The 18,534-nt window shown below is 34.8% G+C and overlaps 2 protein-coding genes across 2 annotated transcripts; one reads left to right on the top strand and one right to left on the bottom strand.

Annotated features, from left to right (window-relative positions):
- Nucleotides 1-563: 563 nt before the first annotated feature.
- Nucleotides 564-3,059, top strand: LOC140962654 (protein FAR1-RELATED SEQUENCE 5-like). The gene is made up of 3 exons (XM_073421606.1): nt 564-963; nt 1,444-2,790; nt 3,016-3,059. The coding sequence occupies exons 1-3, from the start codon at nt 624-626 to the stop codon at nt 3,057-3,059; spliced, it is 1,731 nt and encodes a 576-aa protein (XP_073277707.1). The 5' UTR covers nt 564-623.
- Nucleotides 3,060-4,019: 960 nt separating this feature from the next.
- On the bottom strand, nt 4,020-4,952 carry LOC140962653 (uncharacterized). The gene is made up of 3 exons (XM_073421605.1): nt 4,801-4,952; nt 4,423-4,716; nt 4,020-4,289 (listed from the first exon to the last, which is right to left on the bottom strand). Exons 2-3 carry the CDS (start codon nt 4,714-4,716, stop codon nt 4,020-4,022), a joined length of 564 nt encoding a protein of 187 aa, XP_073277706.1. The 5' UTR covers nt 4,801-4,952.
- Nucleotides 4,953-18,534: the final 13,582 nt, after the last annotated feature.

Genomic DNA, 18,534 nt, shown 5'->3' with positions numbered 1-18,534 from the left:
TTTTATTTTTTTTAAGCGCCCAGCTGTGTTTCTTTTATTAATTTTTTTTAAAAAAAATTAAAGAACAAAATCAAGAGAACAGGGTCATTATCCACGCCCAAAAATTCAGAACACACCTCACGCTCAGAAGAGTGAATTGAGCGCGAAATTGGAGATCTCGGCCGTGCTCTTTCCGGTCATCTTCGGAAGACGATTCTTAAATCAGAAGAGGTATGTCATATGATTATGAAATTCCAAGAAAATTTTTGGTTTCTAGATTTCTAGATTTACTCCCAGCTTGTATGGTTAAAAGAAATATTTATGAATTTAACCTTCGCATTAATTCTAACACGAAAATAGGCAGAGCAAATAGTTTTGAATATGCATATAGTTACTGTCTCTTGCTAGCAAGATGTGAGCTATACGTATTGAATTTAATAAGGAAAAATGAAAATGGAAAATAAATAACTGTTTCATAAGTAAAAAAATTAAAGGAATTGCAGGAATAAGATTTTTGTAATATTTTTTTGAAAAGGTTGGTATGTCTACTGCAAGGGGCTACTCGATTCAATTTTTTGTTTGTGCCTCTGTGCAATAAGTAGTAGGTGTAGCAATTTTAATTTTGTTATTTTCATATTTATAGAATGGAAGAAAACAGCGGCGATGAACTGTCATACATTCCCCAAGTTGGAGACAATCAAAAGCCAAAAATAGGGATGAAATTCGAATCTTTAGAGGAGTTGTTTTCGTTCTACAACCAATATGCACGAGAATATGGTTTTAGTGCAAGAATGAGCAATAGCAAAAAAATTAAGAAAACAAATGAAGTTATCTGGAAAAAATTTGTATGCTTTAAAGAAGGACATACAGATGCAATCAGATGGAGTAAACAAGCAAAAAGTGATGAACCAATAAAGGAAAGAGCTCGTGGTGAGATTAGAACTGGATGTAAGTCAAAGATTTCAGTTGTGAAGGAACAAACTGGTCTTGGTTGGGTTGTTAGTACCTTCATGGAAAGTCATAATCATCCACTATCAACTCCTTCGAAGGTGCATTTGTTACGCTCACATCGTACTGTTTCTGCATCAAAGAAAGCACTGAGTCAACAGTTTGCAGAAGCGAATGTACCTATTTGTCAACAAATGTGATTGTTTGAAATAGAGTCTGGAAGGCCTAAACATGTAAGTTGCACAGAAAGAGATATAAGAAACTATGAGAAAACGCTTAGGGATGAGCACAAGGGTATCGATGCCGAAACATTCATTGATTTCTTTCTGTCTAAGAAAGACAATAGTTCAACTTTCTTTTTTGATTACGAGACTGATTCAGACAATAGATTTATTAGGTGTTTTTGGGCGGATCCTGTATCAAGGAGGGCATACACTGCATTTGGTGATGTAGTGGTGTTTGATACAACGTATAACACCAACAAATATGGAATGATTTTCGCACCATTTGTAGGAGTTAATCATCATCATCAGACCATTGTTTTTGGTTGTGGATTTTTGAGTGATGAGAAAACTGATTCTTTTGTTTGGTTGCTTAATAAGTTTCTAGAAGCCATGCCTAAAGGTGCACCAAACTTGATCATAACTGACCAGGATCCTGCTATGACGAAAGCCATAGCTGAAATTTTCCCTAAAACAATACATCGATATTGTTTGTGGCACATTCTAAACAAATTCCCAGATAAATTGAACCCGGTGACTTTCCGTGACCACTATCAAAGCATAAAAAATGTCATTGTACATTCTACGACATCTATTGAATTTGAGAGATCATGGGAAGAGCTTATAAATTGTGCTAACTTGGTAAAAAATGATTGGTTGTCATTGATGTATGAGTTGAGACATAAGTGGGTGCCGGCTTATTTCAACCATGTATTTTCTGCAGGAATGTCAAGTAGTCAGAGATATGAAAGTTCACATGCATTTTTCAAGAGGTACGTCTGTAGCAAGAACTCATTGATGGATTTTATAATTCGTTTCAATAAGGCACTTCGACACCAAAGATACAATGAGTTAGTTGCTGATCATACTGATATGAACGAGCGGCCAAAGCTTAAATCGAACTGGCCAATGGAATTGCAAATGGTGAATGTATACACGAAAAACAAATGGTTGGAGTTTCAAAATGAAATTAGTCTGAGTCATGGTTATTATGTGCAACAAGCATCTATCAGAATTGAGCTTAGGTTTTACAATGTCATTAATTTTCAAGGTTCTTCTTTTGCCAAACCTAGGCTGCTTACGCATGACATACAAAAAGACGATATATCATGTAGTTGCATGAAATTTCTATTTGAGGGTATTCCGTGCAAGCATATGTTAGCATTTTTTCATATCAACCAAGTGTTCCACTTACCTGATAAGTATATATTCAAACGATGGACAAAAGATGCAAAGATTGGCGTACTATATACTATGGCTGAGCAAAATGTAGTCGACGATCCAGAAAGGTGCTTGATGTCTAGACATATGAGGTTATCTTGTAAAGCTTCAGCTTTAATTGATGTTGCAACTTTCAGTGATGAGGGGACAAACTTCTTGGCTGAACAGTTTGATTCTATTGATAGCAAAATAAAGGAGATGAATATTAATAGAACATTAAGCAGTGGAAGTCAAAGTAAGAGAACCATGGATGGAGCTTTTTGTATCATTGATCCTTCAGAAATAAGAACAGAAGGACGTGGGAAGAAACTAAAATCATCGAAGGAGAAGTCAACATCAAGAGGCAGACAGTGTCGTGGATGCGGGCGTCGAGGTGTGTCACATGACAAACGCAACTGTCCAAATTTGCAAGGCAAGATGGGTATGTATTGATTAATTTTTAAAAAAGTAAATAATTTCTTTAATATTAGTACATATGACAAAGTTCGTTTATCAGGTCAACTGTAAATAATGATAACGCAGATGAGAACTCAGATGAAGAAGATTTTGGATCAATAGATGATAACTCAAATATATAAATTATTTTATGAATTTAAATTTTGTTTCATTGATAATATTTCACTAATCATCGTCTTCATATTTACAGGTTCTAACAACATGTGGACAACGGCAATGGGCTTCGATGACTGAAATTAATCGGTATGTATTTATATATGTTTTTGTTGCTGGTGCTTGTATGGTGCTAAATTTTGATAAGATAGTGCTCTGCTAAAAAGGTTTGTCATTACAAAAAAAAAAAAACACGGCTAGCGACGGTTAAAACCGTCGCCTAAAGGGTTAGGCGACGGTTGTAGCGACGGTTTGGTGATCCGTAACCGGAGGTCGCGTCGCCTTCCCTCAGCGACGGTTTCTCAATAACCGTTACACTGTAGCGACGGTTTTGTCGAACAATACCGTCGCTAAGTTAGCAACGGTTTGTCAAACAATCACTAATATAACGACGGTTTAGTAAAACCGTCGCTTATAGTAGCGACGGTGTTTATCACAATACCGTCGCTATACTAAGCGACGGTTATATAAAAACGGTCGCTTTAGCGACGGAATTTTACATAGCCGTCGCTATAGTAGGCGACGGTGTAATATACAACCGTCGCTATATTTAGAGACGGTTTTAGAAAAACCGTCGCCTTTTTCTATTATTTGTTTTTAAAATTTCCCTTAAATATGTATAAAAATATATTGTGTCCAGTACAATTGAAAAAAAAATAACAAAATTTGAGAAATGTAATCATATTACTAATCTACAAAGGTTAATGAAAGTGTTTGGTACAAATGTCGTAAAAAAATCAAAAAAAACTATCCTCAGGTGACTGGGTCTCGTCATCGTCGTCATCTCCATCCCCGTACCCCTGCGTCGGAGGAACATAACTTTGTCATAATCTGTGGGTACGAGATGAAGAAGCAACTGATGCGCCACGTGATTTGTGAGAAGTACCTGGTCCAAGCAGCGTGCGGCCTGATGTATGCGCAGTAGCTCCCTGTGACATGCCTGCAACTAAGACTCGGACCTGCTCTTCTAGTGACACCATGCGATCTCTCAGCATGGCGTTCTCCGCCTCTGTTGCCTGCATCCTTTCGTAAAGTTCATCGTTACGGCTGAGTCTGAGTCTGTCGCATGTCTGCCATCTGCTGGGACTGAGACGACTGACTGACACCTGATGACCCACCACGTCTACCCGGAGCCATCTCATCTGGATATAAGGTGCTGGCCATCGACCCACACCCGTACATCCTCCCCTTCTTCTTCCCCCCAACCACACTCTTGAACATGCTGTTCACCGACCGCGGGCTGGGAACAGCATGCTCTGCTCCATCATCTACAGGGGTCATCGACTCAGCCATGTAGCGCTCCATCTCCTCCTGTGATGTTGATAAAAAATGAATCATATCGATTATTCTTAATGTAAACGTTAATGTGAATAATGATATTTCATAAACTTACGTGNTATGTATGTTAAAGTACAACTGAAAAGTAATAAACTGGAAGAAATACCAAATCTTGTCCGTGAGCGCTGTACGTCTTCGCACCTGCAATATGTTTCGTCGTCCCTGTACCTTGACCTGCAGGCTCGCTGTTCCTGTTGGCCTTGTTCTTCGCGGCTCTGTCCTGCCAATCCTGTTGCTGCCAGGTAGCAGTCCAAGCAGCCCATCTCTCAGGCGTGACCGTCTGTGTATGATGGCCACTAGTCCTCCAGCCGTGAATGGTCCGGCGGTATAGGGTGGCAGTGGTACGGAACCACAAGTCCCGTACCTGAGCATCAATGTCAGCAGCCCATGTATACCTCATCTGCAATATTTTTTTTTAAGTTAATCGTTTAATAAAAATTGAAACATTTTATAGTAAATAGTAATTGTTTTAATAAATACTTACACAGAACTGCTCCCAGTACCACTGCCGCTGCTCAGGTGTCACATACCTCCACTACCAGCCGGGATCACATGTCTGCAGTGAGAACTGAGCCGATATGTATCTCGAGACACGACTATTATGTGGGAAAAATCAATAACCAGGAAAAAATATCGTCGTAATCTTTTTTGTAAAAGAATTCAATAATTAGAACAAAATATTTTCAAACAATTACTTTAAGTTTTAAAAAAAATTTACTTACATCCCATCCCTGATGGTGAGCTCAATCCTGTTATCAGGCGGTGGAGGAGGCGGGGAATCATCGCGATGTCCAAACATAGTGTGTAAACTGCAAACCCAAAAATTTCGTTAATATAAAGACTTTAGATAATGAATAAAAGTTTTGAACATGCAATACACAATATTAAACATTTAGTACACGGAAATTTATATTAATCGTTGTGAAACAAACCTAGTCACTCTGATGACATTGTTGTTCGTCATCGTCGGTTGGAACAGATTCATCTCTTTCACTATCAGTGGAGTGTATATCCATTTCAATGTCATACACAACATCGACATTGACAAGATTTTGCGATGCTAACAGAAATTGAGTTTCAACAGCATGTGTTTCACTGTCATTGTTCTGAAAAGCATTTGTGATATCCTCGGGTGAGGTAACAGGTGCGGTGACATCAGAGACATAAGCTCTTTGACGCAAACTGCTCACATACATCCATTCTGAAACAGCTCTTCTTGTCGTAGGATATCTCAAATAGACCACTTGTGACGCTTGTGTCGCAAAGACAAATGGCTCCCATGAACCTAACCTTCTGTTACAATTAACATCTACAATCTTGTACTTACTGTGTACGCGCATGCCTGAACGAGGATTGATATCAAACCAAGAACATTTGAAAAGTATTGCTTGCTTCAGTGGGAGACCAGAATACTCAACTTCAATTACTTCTTGTACTTGTCCGTAATACTCTGTACACTCTTCACGTTTGTACTGACCGCTAACTTGAATGCCTGAGTTGTTTGTTGTTTTATAAGTTGTATCATTAACCGTGTGGAAGTTGAAACCATTGACATTATATCCTCGATACGTATTGACCTTTTGAAATGGACCTGCTGCAACCTGTTTTATCATTGGAGACATAGATTCTGCGCTCTGCAATTCAGCCTACATTGATAAATATATTACAAGAAAAATTAAACTTTCACTTATCGAGTTATTGTCCACAAACTTAAAATAGTTAGAAAATATTTACTTACGTAACTCTTGAACCACCCAAATAAATTGGTATGCAACAAGGAGTCAATATTAGAGTCATTCAAGTGTGGATTCTCTCTGTGCAAGTAGTCTTCGTACATTCTGTTCATGAAACTTGTATTTAGTTTGAGCGAAAATTTTATTAACATTTTAATTTAAATAATTACCTGACAAATGGTGTGATTTCCTCGCAATTCAGTAAAATAAATGTGGCAAGTTCTTGATATTCATCAGCAGTTAGCCATCTAGACCTTCCCGCTCCAATCTTTCGTCCTCGACTGCGAAAAATAGACAACATCTCTGTGCTTCCAGTGTCTTCGTAAGTTGCTTGATGTTGTCTACGTTTTCGTCCCCTAGCTATCGATGTCTCATTGAAGTAGTACTGACAGAATATTGACGCCTCCTTAACCAAGTAGGCATTGCATATCGAACCCTCAACCCGTGCCTTATTACGAACTGTGTTCTTCAGCTTTCTAAGAAATATTTCGAACGGATACATCCACCTAAATTGAACAGGACCTGCGATGCGAGCTTCGAAAGGTAGATGCACACATAAATGTTCCATGGAATCGAAAAAGTTAGGGGGGAAAATCTTTTCTAACTTGCACAAAATGAGGACAATATCATCATTTAAACGCATCATATCACTTTGTTTGATGTTTCTGGATGCTAAGTCCGCGAAGAAAAGGCTTAGCTCTGTCAATACTTCCCAAACATGACGTGGTAACAACTCCCTGAATGCAACAGGAATCAAACGTTGCATGAACACATGGCAGTCATGACTTTTCATCCCAAACATTCGCAATTTCTGCATGTCCACACAACGTGCTATTTTGGAGACATAACCATCACAAAATTTAACATCCTTAAGCCAACCGAATAAAACTTGTCAGCCTCTCCTGTCAAGAGTGTACGCTGCTTTAGGATATTGACCTGTCTCTCCGTCGGGATGTAACTCTGGTCTTATATTCATTTGGACGAGATCTGCCCTTGTTTTTGCGTTATCTTTTGTGCGTCCTTGTATGTTACAAACAGTGTTGGAGACATTGTCGAAAACATTTTTCTCAACATGCATCACATCCAAGTTGTGTCGAATCAAGTTTGTACTCCAATAAGGAAGTTCCCAAAGTATACTTCTTCTTCTCCATCGACATTGCACATAACTAGCAATTTCTTTGTTTATAGTTTCAGAGTCAACCTCATACGAAGGTCTGAATCCGTATTCGTCCAACTCGTTCAGTAACTCATCACCTTATTTGACAATTGGCGCTGGGCCCAGAACACGTCTTCCACGAATAAACATAACTCTATTTCGACGCAATGGGTGATCTTCAGGCAAGAATTTTCGGTGGTTGTCAAACCAACTTGTTTTGCCACTGCATGGTAGGGTAAAAACGTTTGAATCAAACATGCAATGAGGACAAGCCTGCTTCCCTGCAGTGCTCCACCCAGATAACATTGCGTAGGCTGGAAAATCACTTATGGTCCAGAGCAAAGCAACTCTTAGATTAAAGTTTTGTTTCGAATGCATGTTGTATGTCTGCACACCAGAACACCACAGTGATTGGAGTTCTGCAATTAACGGCTGAAGAAATACGTCGAGTTTGTCTTTCGGGTTATGTGGCCCGGGTACAATCACCGTCAAGAACATGTATTCCTCTTTCATGCACATCCAAGGGGGTAAGTTGTATGGCGTGACAATAACAGGCCATGATGAATATTGCTGACCACTTTGACCAAAAGGTTGAAATCCATCGATTGACATTCCTAACCTCACATTTCTGATTTCTGTTTACTGCTGCTATAAGTACGTAGAAAATGTTCTAAAACATGATAATGTATTTTCCAATTCAACAAAAGCAACAACTTCCAACAACATATTTAATCATGGCACTAATTTGTAGAGATTTCAAATTCTCTACAATCGCTTCCAAATTCTTCTTTATCTCATCCATGTTCTGTTTTATCCCTTGCAACTTATTTATTTGTTCAGTCTGCGAAACTTTTCCCCTTGTATTTGAACTTAAAGATGTAGGTGAACTTGAACTTTCATTTGCACTACAGTTGGAAGAAGTGCCTGCAGCTTGTTTCACCATAAATGCGTCATAAGCTCTTTCTGCCTCCTTTCTATTTTTGAAAGACTGGTGGACAGCACCCTTATGTCCGGTAACTTTAGAAGATGCTTCTCCCCACGTATCATAAATACCTGGTTCACGTCCATCAAAGACAACATATGTTTTCCTCTAAAATGTACAAAAATTCACAAACTTTTTCAACACGCAGAAACAAAATATTATAACTAAAAACAATTAAAAATTTAAAACTCACCATTGTTAAAACTCAGCAAAACAAGTATAGCACTGATTCCGGTCCTGTGCATAGCAAAATGAGTTGGAACTAGAACATGTATAATATTTCAATCCAAACATGTAATCACACGTAAAAAGGAATTGCATGGGACAAAACAATTCTTACCATTCAATTTTTCCACATATATAATATTGCAATCCAAGCAATGGATTGCACACCTAACTAACGGTAAACATATTGCACACCTAACTAACGGTAAACATATGTAGTCACACAAAAAATCCATCTGATAGGATCGATTAACGTAACAAGAGTGTTTAGAAAGGGGGGGTTGAATAAACACTCACAATTAAAACTGATCTTTTCGAGTTTTGAGTTCAGTTTGGTGAGAAACTGATTCTCGGAATCTTGCTGGTCAATGACAATCAGTTAAACTGAAGTAGTTGCGGAAATTAACTGACTGAAAGATAGAATACAAAACTGAAATAAAATACACAAGGATTGTTTCTGGATGTTCGGAGATTTCAATTACTCCTACGTCACCCCTTCTATCTCAAGGATAGGATTTCCACTAAAAGACTTTGATCGAATACAAGATTTGTACTGACCCACTTCAGTTTGGACTTATCACTGCCAAAAACTGAAACTCTTAGTATTACAAAATGTTCTCAGTGCGTAACTGATCTTAGCACTATCGAATTTAACGATTATTACAAAGTGCTAGTGAGCTCAAATTGTAGCCTTGACTGCTACGAATAAATCAAGTAAGGGTGAGCTAAGATTTTGACAGAGTAACAGCAAGCTTTGAATAGAGTGATCTGTGTCTTCTCTTCTTCTTTTCTTCAGCTGTTCTTCTGTCATATTTATAAGCTTCTCTTCCAACGGTAACTTGAGATATGTTTGAATCTTTGTATCTGTTGATTGCCACTTCATCATTCCTTGGGCATTGTTTGCTTCATTTATTATAATGCGGCGTCTTAATTGATTTAGCCGAAATGCGTTGTTCTAAACTGTATTGATTGAAGTGCGGCGTTTCATATTCAGTTGCAATCTGCCATGTCTTTTTGTCGGTTGAATGTTCTTTCCCGAGACATGTTTAGTTGAAGGAAGCATACGGCTGAATATATCAACTGATCGGTTTCCAACTGATCAGTTTAGATCTGCTGATTTTAGTTGTTAAGTCCAGTTTGCTGAATATAATTGCGCGTATCAGTTGGTTGATCAGTTTGTCAAACTCCAGAATTTATAATTTGTTTCATATTATGTCAAACGCCGGAATTTCGTTTCCAACAACAACTGATCAGTTTTCTTTATTAGATCTGCTGATTTCAGTTGTTAAGTCCAGTTGCTGAATATAATTGCGTGTATCAGTTGGTTGATCAGTTTGTCAAACTCCAGAATTTAGAGTTTGGTTCATATTTTGTCAAACGCCAGAATTTCGTTTCCAACACCATCAAATATATATAATTCTAAATCGAATTTCACTAAACACTGCAAGAAGCAGAGGCTTCAAATTGCACCTTAAATCGAATTTCACACAATATATATCATAGGCTTCAAAATCCACATTTTTCGAATCCGAAATTCGAAAGAAGAATTTTTTTTATTTTTTTTTTTGCATTTCACGCACAAGATTTACCTTCAAAATCCGAAATTCCCAAAATCTTAGGAAGAAGAAATTTCCAGCTACCAAGATTTACCTTCTGATTTTAGAATGCACAAGATTTACCGTCAAAATCCGAAATTCCCAAAATCTTCGGAAGAAGAAATTTCCAGCTACCAAGATTAATTTACCTTCTGATACACACACACACATAAAAAACTCTTGTGAGTTGATTTTATAAGTCAATTTTGTAAGATAAATCTCTTATTTAATTCACTCATGAAAAATATTATTTTTTATAACAAAAATATTGCTTTATATTGTAAATATGAACATTATTGACCAATTTCACGTATAAATATTTGTAAAACCGACATACTTGAAAAGAAAATAGACGATTTGAAGATATGATCTAAATTTTATGTGTTGGAATTTTTATATGCTTAATAAATTGAAATTAAGCAAACAGACTCGAAAACAAAAAGAAAACACATAAATCCGGCTGCAAAAGTGCTGCCTGGAAATTCCATGTACTGGAGTAGCGTGGGGGTGCCCCCAAAAAAGGAGCCCTGCGCAACTTGACCTGCCTGGAATTCCCAGGCAACAGCGGTAGCAAGGGGCATCTAAAAGGAGGCACCCCTGAGCCTCCTAGAGTGCGGGTGCACAACAGTGCCCCTGCGCTCAAACTTTTGTCTGGATTGTTTCCGGATGTAGTATGCAGCGTGGGAGTGCCTTTGGCCTGTTCCATGAAGAGTTTTGTTGTTTTTTCGAGTTTTCTGAATCCAAATGGTATCCTTTGATGGTTCTAGTTAGTTATTTGAACCAAGAGACACACCATATGAAGAAATGATATGTCCATGAGACAAACAACTCAAATATAAGAGTAAAACATCATTTTAAATATAGATTCAGATTTTAAAAAGCATTCTCTGCACTCATCTTATATCTTCTTGTTTATTCTACAAAAGAGAGTTTACTTAATTTTTTGATTAAGGAATTGCGTTGTTATCACAAGTTGAACTTGTTGTATATTGGGAAAAGATTGCCAAATTCCGAAAGCACCAAGAGCGTGACAAAATCTTCTTGAGGAAATAGTGTTAGCCAAATTGCTAATAACAAAAATATAGAAGTAGGGAACGAAAGCAATCTCGTAAAGATACATACAGAGCGGCATCTTTAGAAGCCATCTTTATCTAATTATACTCAATATATCAATCTATAAATGAAAATTTTTCAAACCACTGTCGTTGAGTAAATATATGCATGTTCGGAAGAGGGAATTCATCCTTTGGACATGCCTTGTTGAGGTCTCGATAGTCGACAATCAAAAACAGCATATAAAAATAAGCATACTATTGAAAGTATGAATATCGTGTATAAAATAACAACAATAAACAGTAAATCAAACCGAGTCCTGTACGAAGTACAGTATCCTTAAAACAGATTTGTCCCCTCCGACGGTACTTCGAGGATCTCGACGGACAACTGTTTCCCAGGATACAACGTCAAAACCTTGCAGCAACTTAGCACGAAATAACTACACCGGCGAACCGAAAACGTACCTTAAGTTTATCACCGAGATTTAACGGAGGCCAAACGGAAAGCTAATTATATGAAATGCAAGAGAATGCTTGAAAAAAATCTTGAGTGTGAAAACTATTTTTTTATGCATATGGAATGAGGAAATGAACACACTCTTTATAATCCCCAAAGTGCAAACCAAGAGTCATACAAGATTAATTAACTCAATTAATCTTCTCATTAACTCAAGAATATGAAGAGCCAAAAGTCTTCAATTAACTCAAGAATGTGGAAAGTCAAAAGACACTTACACAATAATGAGCCACAACTAACTCAAGAATGTAGAGAGCCAAAAGACACTCCCACATTCATGAAACATAATTTTTATTCAAGCTCTAAATTTGATTCAAATTTCCAACAAATAGTGTTCAAGACTAAAATGAAGTGAATTAAAAAAAAAAGGCATCAATCGACTTATTTTTTCACCCCATCTTATCATGTTTTTAGTCCCTTTATTTTAGCTTTGATCACTGAACTTTGAAAAACAAAAAAGAAAAATAAGAAGAATCGAGAATTAAATCAAGCAGTAAACTTTAATCATAAACTTAATGGTGGTGACTAACAATTTAAATTGGGGACAAAAAATGTTTTAGTAATAAATTATAAAGGAATACTTTTCTATATTTTAAAATTTAATATTACTTAATATTACGATTAACTAACGAAACCAAGATGTTAAATGTCATTCTACCCAAATTGAATTCATAAATCCAAACTCAACGTTAGGAACTTTACAACTATATCTCACCATTTATGTGCAATATGTCGGCCTTATCCCTAACAAATAAATAAAATTCGAAGAACTGAGGAAAATATCTATTAGATATAAGGAAACATTAAGATTCAATTAATCAATGATTTTATGCAAAAAAATAACATATCATTGATATTTAATTTGTTTAAATGTAGATATATATTAAGTTTACCGAATAATTAAGTGTAAATTTACTTTATATCCCCAAACTCATTTATGTTTGTATTAAGTCTCTGTCAAAAAAAAATATATGTGTGTATATCTTGATCTATTAAAAAATGTTTCTGCACTCCTTGAGCTTACATATATTTTTTCAGATGGTAATCGTTACAAAACATTGAAAAATATTACTAACATATGATATTTGAGTATCAGTTGTTTTATATCTGATACTAATATATAATTTTTTTATTATGAAATGTATATAAAAAATACTGATATTAATGACACATTTGTGTTTTCTTGGATGAAAGTCGTTACAAAATATTGAGAATGAGATACTAATTTATGATACTTGAGTGCTAACTGTTTCAAACATTGTACTAGTATATGATATTTGAGTATACAAACATGTATAATAAGTATTGATATTAATAAAGTTGCTCCAATTTTATATTCAAAATCTCATATTTTGTAATAGCTCTAAAACATGTGGTACTCAAATATATGTATTAATACTATATTTTTAATATTTTATACTATTTTCACCAGTGATAAGATATACATATTTTTTCTAACATTGAATAAATGCAAACTTAATATGAATTTGGGAATTTAAAGCAACTTTACCCAATTAAAATCAATTCTCAATATCATAAAACTGACGTTAGCCATAGCAAAGCTGGACTGCACTATATTTATTTTCAAGAGTGTTATTTTCATTTTTTTTTTTTTTTCATAGTTGTAATTTGTGTGAGGCAGTGTGTATATAGAACCGCTGTTTGTGTCATAAACTTCTAAAGGAATGAAACCTTTCTCACAAATTAATATAAATAATGGGAAAAATTATATTTTTAGTAATATAACTCATATGTTTTTTTTTAAAATTTCTTCTAATGTTTTCAGTCAATGTATAGCCTTAGTTCATTAATCAGCATTTTTTTAATCGATTTTAGTCATTTTTCGTTGAAGTACTATTGATATATTGTCGGAATATGATTATATATCACTAAAAATATTAACACGACGACGAACATTGTTCGTGTTGATGATGTAACGACAATTAGAATTGACGATGAGTCAGGTTTAATTTTTTAATTAAATGTTAGCGGATTCGCGGGTTTATATGATGACGAGCATTGTTGGTAGATGATGTAATGTTGATTATTCGAGTGGGGATGACAATGAGTCGTATTTGGGTATGATTTCATGCCTTCCGTCTCTATCCACATTTATTATATTTATCGTCATCTCCATACTCATCTTCATCGCGTATTCAATTTCATTTTCATCTTCATACTCATCGGAAAATTGAATATCAATACCTAATCCAAATATCCTATTATCACCTATAATTGTATTTTTCTCAAATTTGAATTATTTTAAGTAAGTTATGACTATTTACTAAATTATTCAGAACAATAAAAAAAATAAATATAAAAATTAGCAAATGAAATATTATAGAATAAATAACAAAATATTATAAGCAATTTATCATAACAACATTATCTTAAAAAAATTTGATTNCACACACACATAAATTTAATCTAGTATTTGGCGCATCCATCCTCATACCCAAGAATTTTCACACAATTACATATTTATTTAATTTGGTAAAAAAAATCCCATGCATACCTTCCTCCATTCGAGTCGGGTATCGAATTTTCCGTTGGATTCAGAGGAAATTGTCATCCTTACACTCAAGTAAAAAATGACAAAAATTGAAAAAAAAAATTAAATTAATATAATAAGATCTGTTATGAAAAAGTAAAAACTTACGGTAAAAAATAAAAATCTCAAACTCTCAAAATTATCACACTACACAATTTATAATATTTTTCTCTCAACTCAATTGTCTCAAATCTTTACAAATTGAGACCTATTTATAGGATTTCTTTGAAAAACAATCCAAAATTAATTTCATCATTACATACATAATCACACACTAATTTTCAAAATTCAACACCTAATTTTACCTAATTTTCAACATTCAACATTATAATTTTCAACACAAATATTTTTCACATTTTCAACACTGCCCCTTGTGATGATGATCGTAATACAATAATTTTCTTCATTACGTGTTTTTATATTGTCTCGTTAAAAACCTTACTAAGAAAAACCCATTGGGATAAAAACAATAGTAAGGGAAAAAGAGTGCAGTCAAGTAAACTCCCCCTCATGTTGACATGAACAATTCTTCACAAATTTCGTAGATTGCGCATCCCAATATTATATATGTGTTTTCTGAATATTGTCGTAGGAAGTGCATTTGTGAAGAGATCTGATGAATTTTTACTTGATTGAATGTGACGAACATCAATATATTTATTCTTCTCAAGCTCCTTGGTGAATGCGAAGAACTTAGGAGGAATATGTTTAGTTCTGTCGCTTTTTATGTATCCTTCTTTCATTTGAGCAACACATGCAGCATTATCTTCATATAGTATCATATGCTTCTCGTCGAATGATAATGCGCATGAGATTTGGATATGTTGGGTCATTGATTTTAACCACACACATTTACGGCTTGCTTCATGTAGTGCAATAATCTCGGCATGATTTGATGAAGTTGTTACGAGCGTTTGTTTCTGTGAACGCCAAGAAATTGCAGTGCCTCCATGAGTAAATACATATCCAGTTTGGGAACGTGCCTTGTGTGGATCAGATAAGTATCCAACATCGGCATAACCAATTATACTTGGATTAACATCTTTTGAATACAAAAGTCCCAATTCTGTTGTTCTTCGTAGATAACGGAATATATGTTTAATTCCGTTCCAGTGTCTCTTTGTTAGATAGGTGCTAAATCTTATCAATAAATTTACGGCAAAAGATATATCAGGCGTTGTACAATTTGTAAGATACATAAGGGCACCGATAACACTTAAATATGGTACTTCTGGACCAAGAATATTGTTATCATCTTCACATGGACGGAATTGATCTTTTTTTATGTTTAATGATCTAACAACCATTGGAGTACTTAAAGGATTTGATTTATCCATATTAAAACGTTTAAGGATCTTTTCTGTATAATTTGTCTGGTGAACAAATATTCCACATTATTTTTGTTCCATTTGTAAACCTAGACAATACTTTGTTTTTTCAAGATCATTCATTTCAAATTGTTCCTTCAAGTATGACACAACTTCTTGAATTTCTTTATTTGTTCCAATGATGTTGAAATCATCAACATATACAGCAATAATTACGCCTCGGCTAAGTGATCACTTGATTAAAAAGGGATATGTAAATAATTCAATATGTCCTTATGTTTTCATTAAGAAAACAACATTATATATATATATATATTACTATCAAGTGATACATATAAGTAAGCTATAACATCATCTATAAGACGCATTTCTAAATTTTCATATACCGTCAAGCTAATCAAATACCGAAACGTAATTGCATCCATCACGGGAGAATACGTTTCTTCATAATTAATTCCAGGCCTTTGAGAAAAATCTTGTGCAACAAGTCGAGCTTTATATCTTACTATTTCATTTTTCTCGTTTCGCTTTCGAATAAAAACCCAATTGTATCCAACAGGTTTTACACCTTCAGGTGTAAGGACTATAGGTCCAAAAATATTACGTTTATTTAGCGAATCCAATTCAACCTGGATGACATCTTTCCATTTTATCCAATCCTGTCGATTTTTACACTTACCAAAAGATTTTGGTTCATGATTTTCATTGTCATTTATGATGTCGATTGCCACATTATAAGAAAATATATCATCAATTTTTTTATATCTTTTCGGTTCCATATTTTTCCAGTATTAATATAATTGATAGAGATTTCACGATTCTCGTCAGTTTGTGGTTCTGACAGAACATTTTCATCATCATGTGTTTCTTCAGGAACATCATTCTTTATTTTGTGATCATCATGTGTTTCTTCAGGAACATCATTCTTTATTTTGTGACCATCGTGTTTCTCTATGGATTTTCTCTTTCGAGGATTTTTATCCTTGGAACCGACTGGCCTTCCACGCTTCAGGCGTTTAATGACATCATGAGTATCTTCAATTTGTTTCTTCGGAATTTCAATTCGAGCAGGGGCATTTGTAGCATGTATATATGATTTAGTTACCTCTTTTGTGTCTGCAAATGCATCTGGTATTTGATTTGCTATTCTTTGCAAGTGCACAATTTGCTGTACATCTTTTTCACATTGTTTTGTTCTTGGATCCAGATGTAACAATGATGATACATACCATGTAATTTCTTTTTCGGTATGTTTCTGTTCTCCCCCTAACATTGGGAAGATTTCCTCATTAAAATGACAATCAGCAAAACGTGCTGTGAACACGTCGCCTGTCTGAGGTTCAAGATATCGAATGATTGATGGACTATCATAACCGATATAAATTCCAATCTTTCTTTGAGGTCCCATTTTCTTTCGTTGCGGTGCTGCAATAGGCACATACACCATACATCCAAAAATTCTCAGATGAGAAATGTCTGGTTCTTTACAAAATGCAAGCTGCAATGGGAAATATTTATGATATGCACTTGGTCTGATGCAAATTAATGCAGCAACATGTAAAATTGCATGTCCCCATATAGAAATAGGGAGACTTGTTTTCATAATCATTGGTCTAGCAATCATTTGCAAACGTTTAATTAATGATTCAGCCAATACATTCCGTGTATGTACATGAGCAACAGGATGCTCAACAATGATTCCCATAGACATACAATAATCATTGAAAGTCTGGGAAGTAAATTCACCAGCATTATCAAGTCTAATTTTCTTGATTGTATAATCGAGAAATTGATTCCTCAATTTTATTATTTGAGCAAGTAATCTTGCAAAGGCAACATTTCGAGTTAACAATAAACATACATGTGACCATATGCTGGAGGCATCATTCAATACCATAAAGTATCTGAATGGTCCACCTGGTGGATGGATTGGTCCACAAATATCACCCTGAATACGTTCAAGAATTATTGGTGATTCAATTTGGATTTTGGCTGGTAATGGTCATATAATAAGTTTTCCAAGAGAACATGTTTTACATTGAAACTTATTATTCTGAAAGATCTTCTAATCTTTCAACGGATGACCATGTGTATTTTCTATAATTCTTTGCATCATTGTTGAATCAAGATGTCCTAATCAATCATGTCAATTAGTTAATATTGAAGAATTATCAACTACCATGTTTGATTCAATCGGACTTATATGTGTATAATACAATCCAGTAGGGAGCATTGGTAGTTTTTCAATCACATATTTCTTTCATGATTTATATGTGATAAGACACATATATTTCTCATTCCCTTCATTTATTGTTTGAGTATCATACCCATGGGAATATGTATCATTAAAACTCAACAAATTTCTTTTCGATTGTGGTGAATACAAAGCATCATTGATAAAAAAAAAAATTTGTACTATTAGGTAACAAAAATTGTGCTTTACCACAACCTTTAATCAAGTCTACAGGACCTGATATTATATTCACCATTGTTTTTGTTGGTTTTAGTTCCAAGAAATATCTTTTATCTCGGAGTATAGTATGCGTTGTACCACTATCAGGTATGCAAACTTCCATGGGATTAGTTCCTTGTTTAGCTTTGTTCGTGGCATTTTTCATATTTGAACTTCAAAAATATGCAATGAAAAAAAATTATTGACAATACATATGTAAATATAACACATATCATAATTGTACAATAAAACATTATCTTATGAATACATGAAAAATAAATTATTGTACATTTATATTCCACCAGTATATTGTTCATTTTCAGAGAAATCATTGAGAAAATCTGCAGCATCAATATTTTTCATTTCTATCACACCAACATATTGATCATTTCCAGAGAAATCATTCAAAAAATCAGTAGCATCAAAATGAGTTGAATCACTCAAACGGTCACTGCGTTCAGTGAAGTTGGTCTTTTTTTCTTTCCCATTTATCGATTCTTTATAGAGCTTGCAAAGGTACTCGGAGGCTCGACAAATACGAGACCAATGTCCTGGAGTGCCGCATCTGAAACAAGAACTTTCAAATCTTTTCGAGTGATTTTCATTAACACTTATGTTCTCATG

Source organism: Primulina huaijiensis, chromosome 17 (genome assembly GCF_012295235.1).
Source record: "Primulina huaijiensis isolate GDHJ02 chromosome 17, ASM1229523v2, whole genome shotgun sequence".
Lineage (NCBI taxonomy): Eukaryota > Viridiplantae > Streptophyta > Magnoliopsida > Lamiales > Gesneriaceae > Primulina > Primulina huaijiensis.
This window is presented reverse-complemented; position numbering and strand designations above follow the sequence as displayed.

Excerpts from the sequence above, each read along its gene's own strand:
- LOC140962653 (XM_073421605.1), bottom strand. The coding sequence starts at position 4,716 with ATGAGGTATACATGGGCTGCTGACATTGATGCTCAGGTACGGGACTTG. Across the intron at positions 4,290-4,422 it reads GCGCTCACGGACAAGATTTG|GAGGAGATGGAGCGCTACAT; the intron begins GTATTTCTTCCA and ends TCAACATCACAG.
- LOC140962654 (XM_073421606.1), top strand. The coding sequence starts at position 624 with ATGGAAGAAAACAGCGGCGATGAACTGTCATACATTCCCCAAGTTGGA. Across the intron at positions 964-1,443 it reads AGTTGTGAAGGAACAAACTG|TTAATCATCATCATCAGACC; the intron begins GTCTTGGTTGGG and ends CATTTGTAGGAG. Across the intron at positions 2,791-3,015 it reads AAATTTGCAAGGCAAGATGG|GTTCTAACAACATGTGGACA; the intron begins GTATGTATTGAT and ends TCATATTTACAG.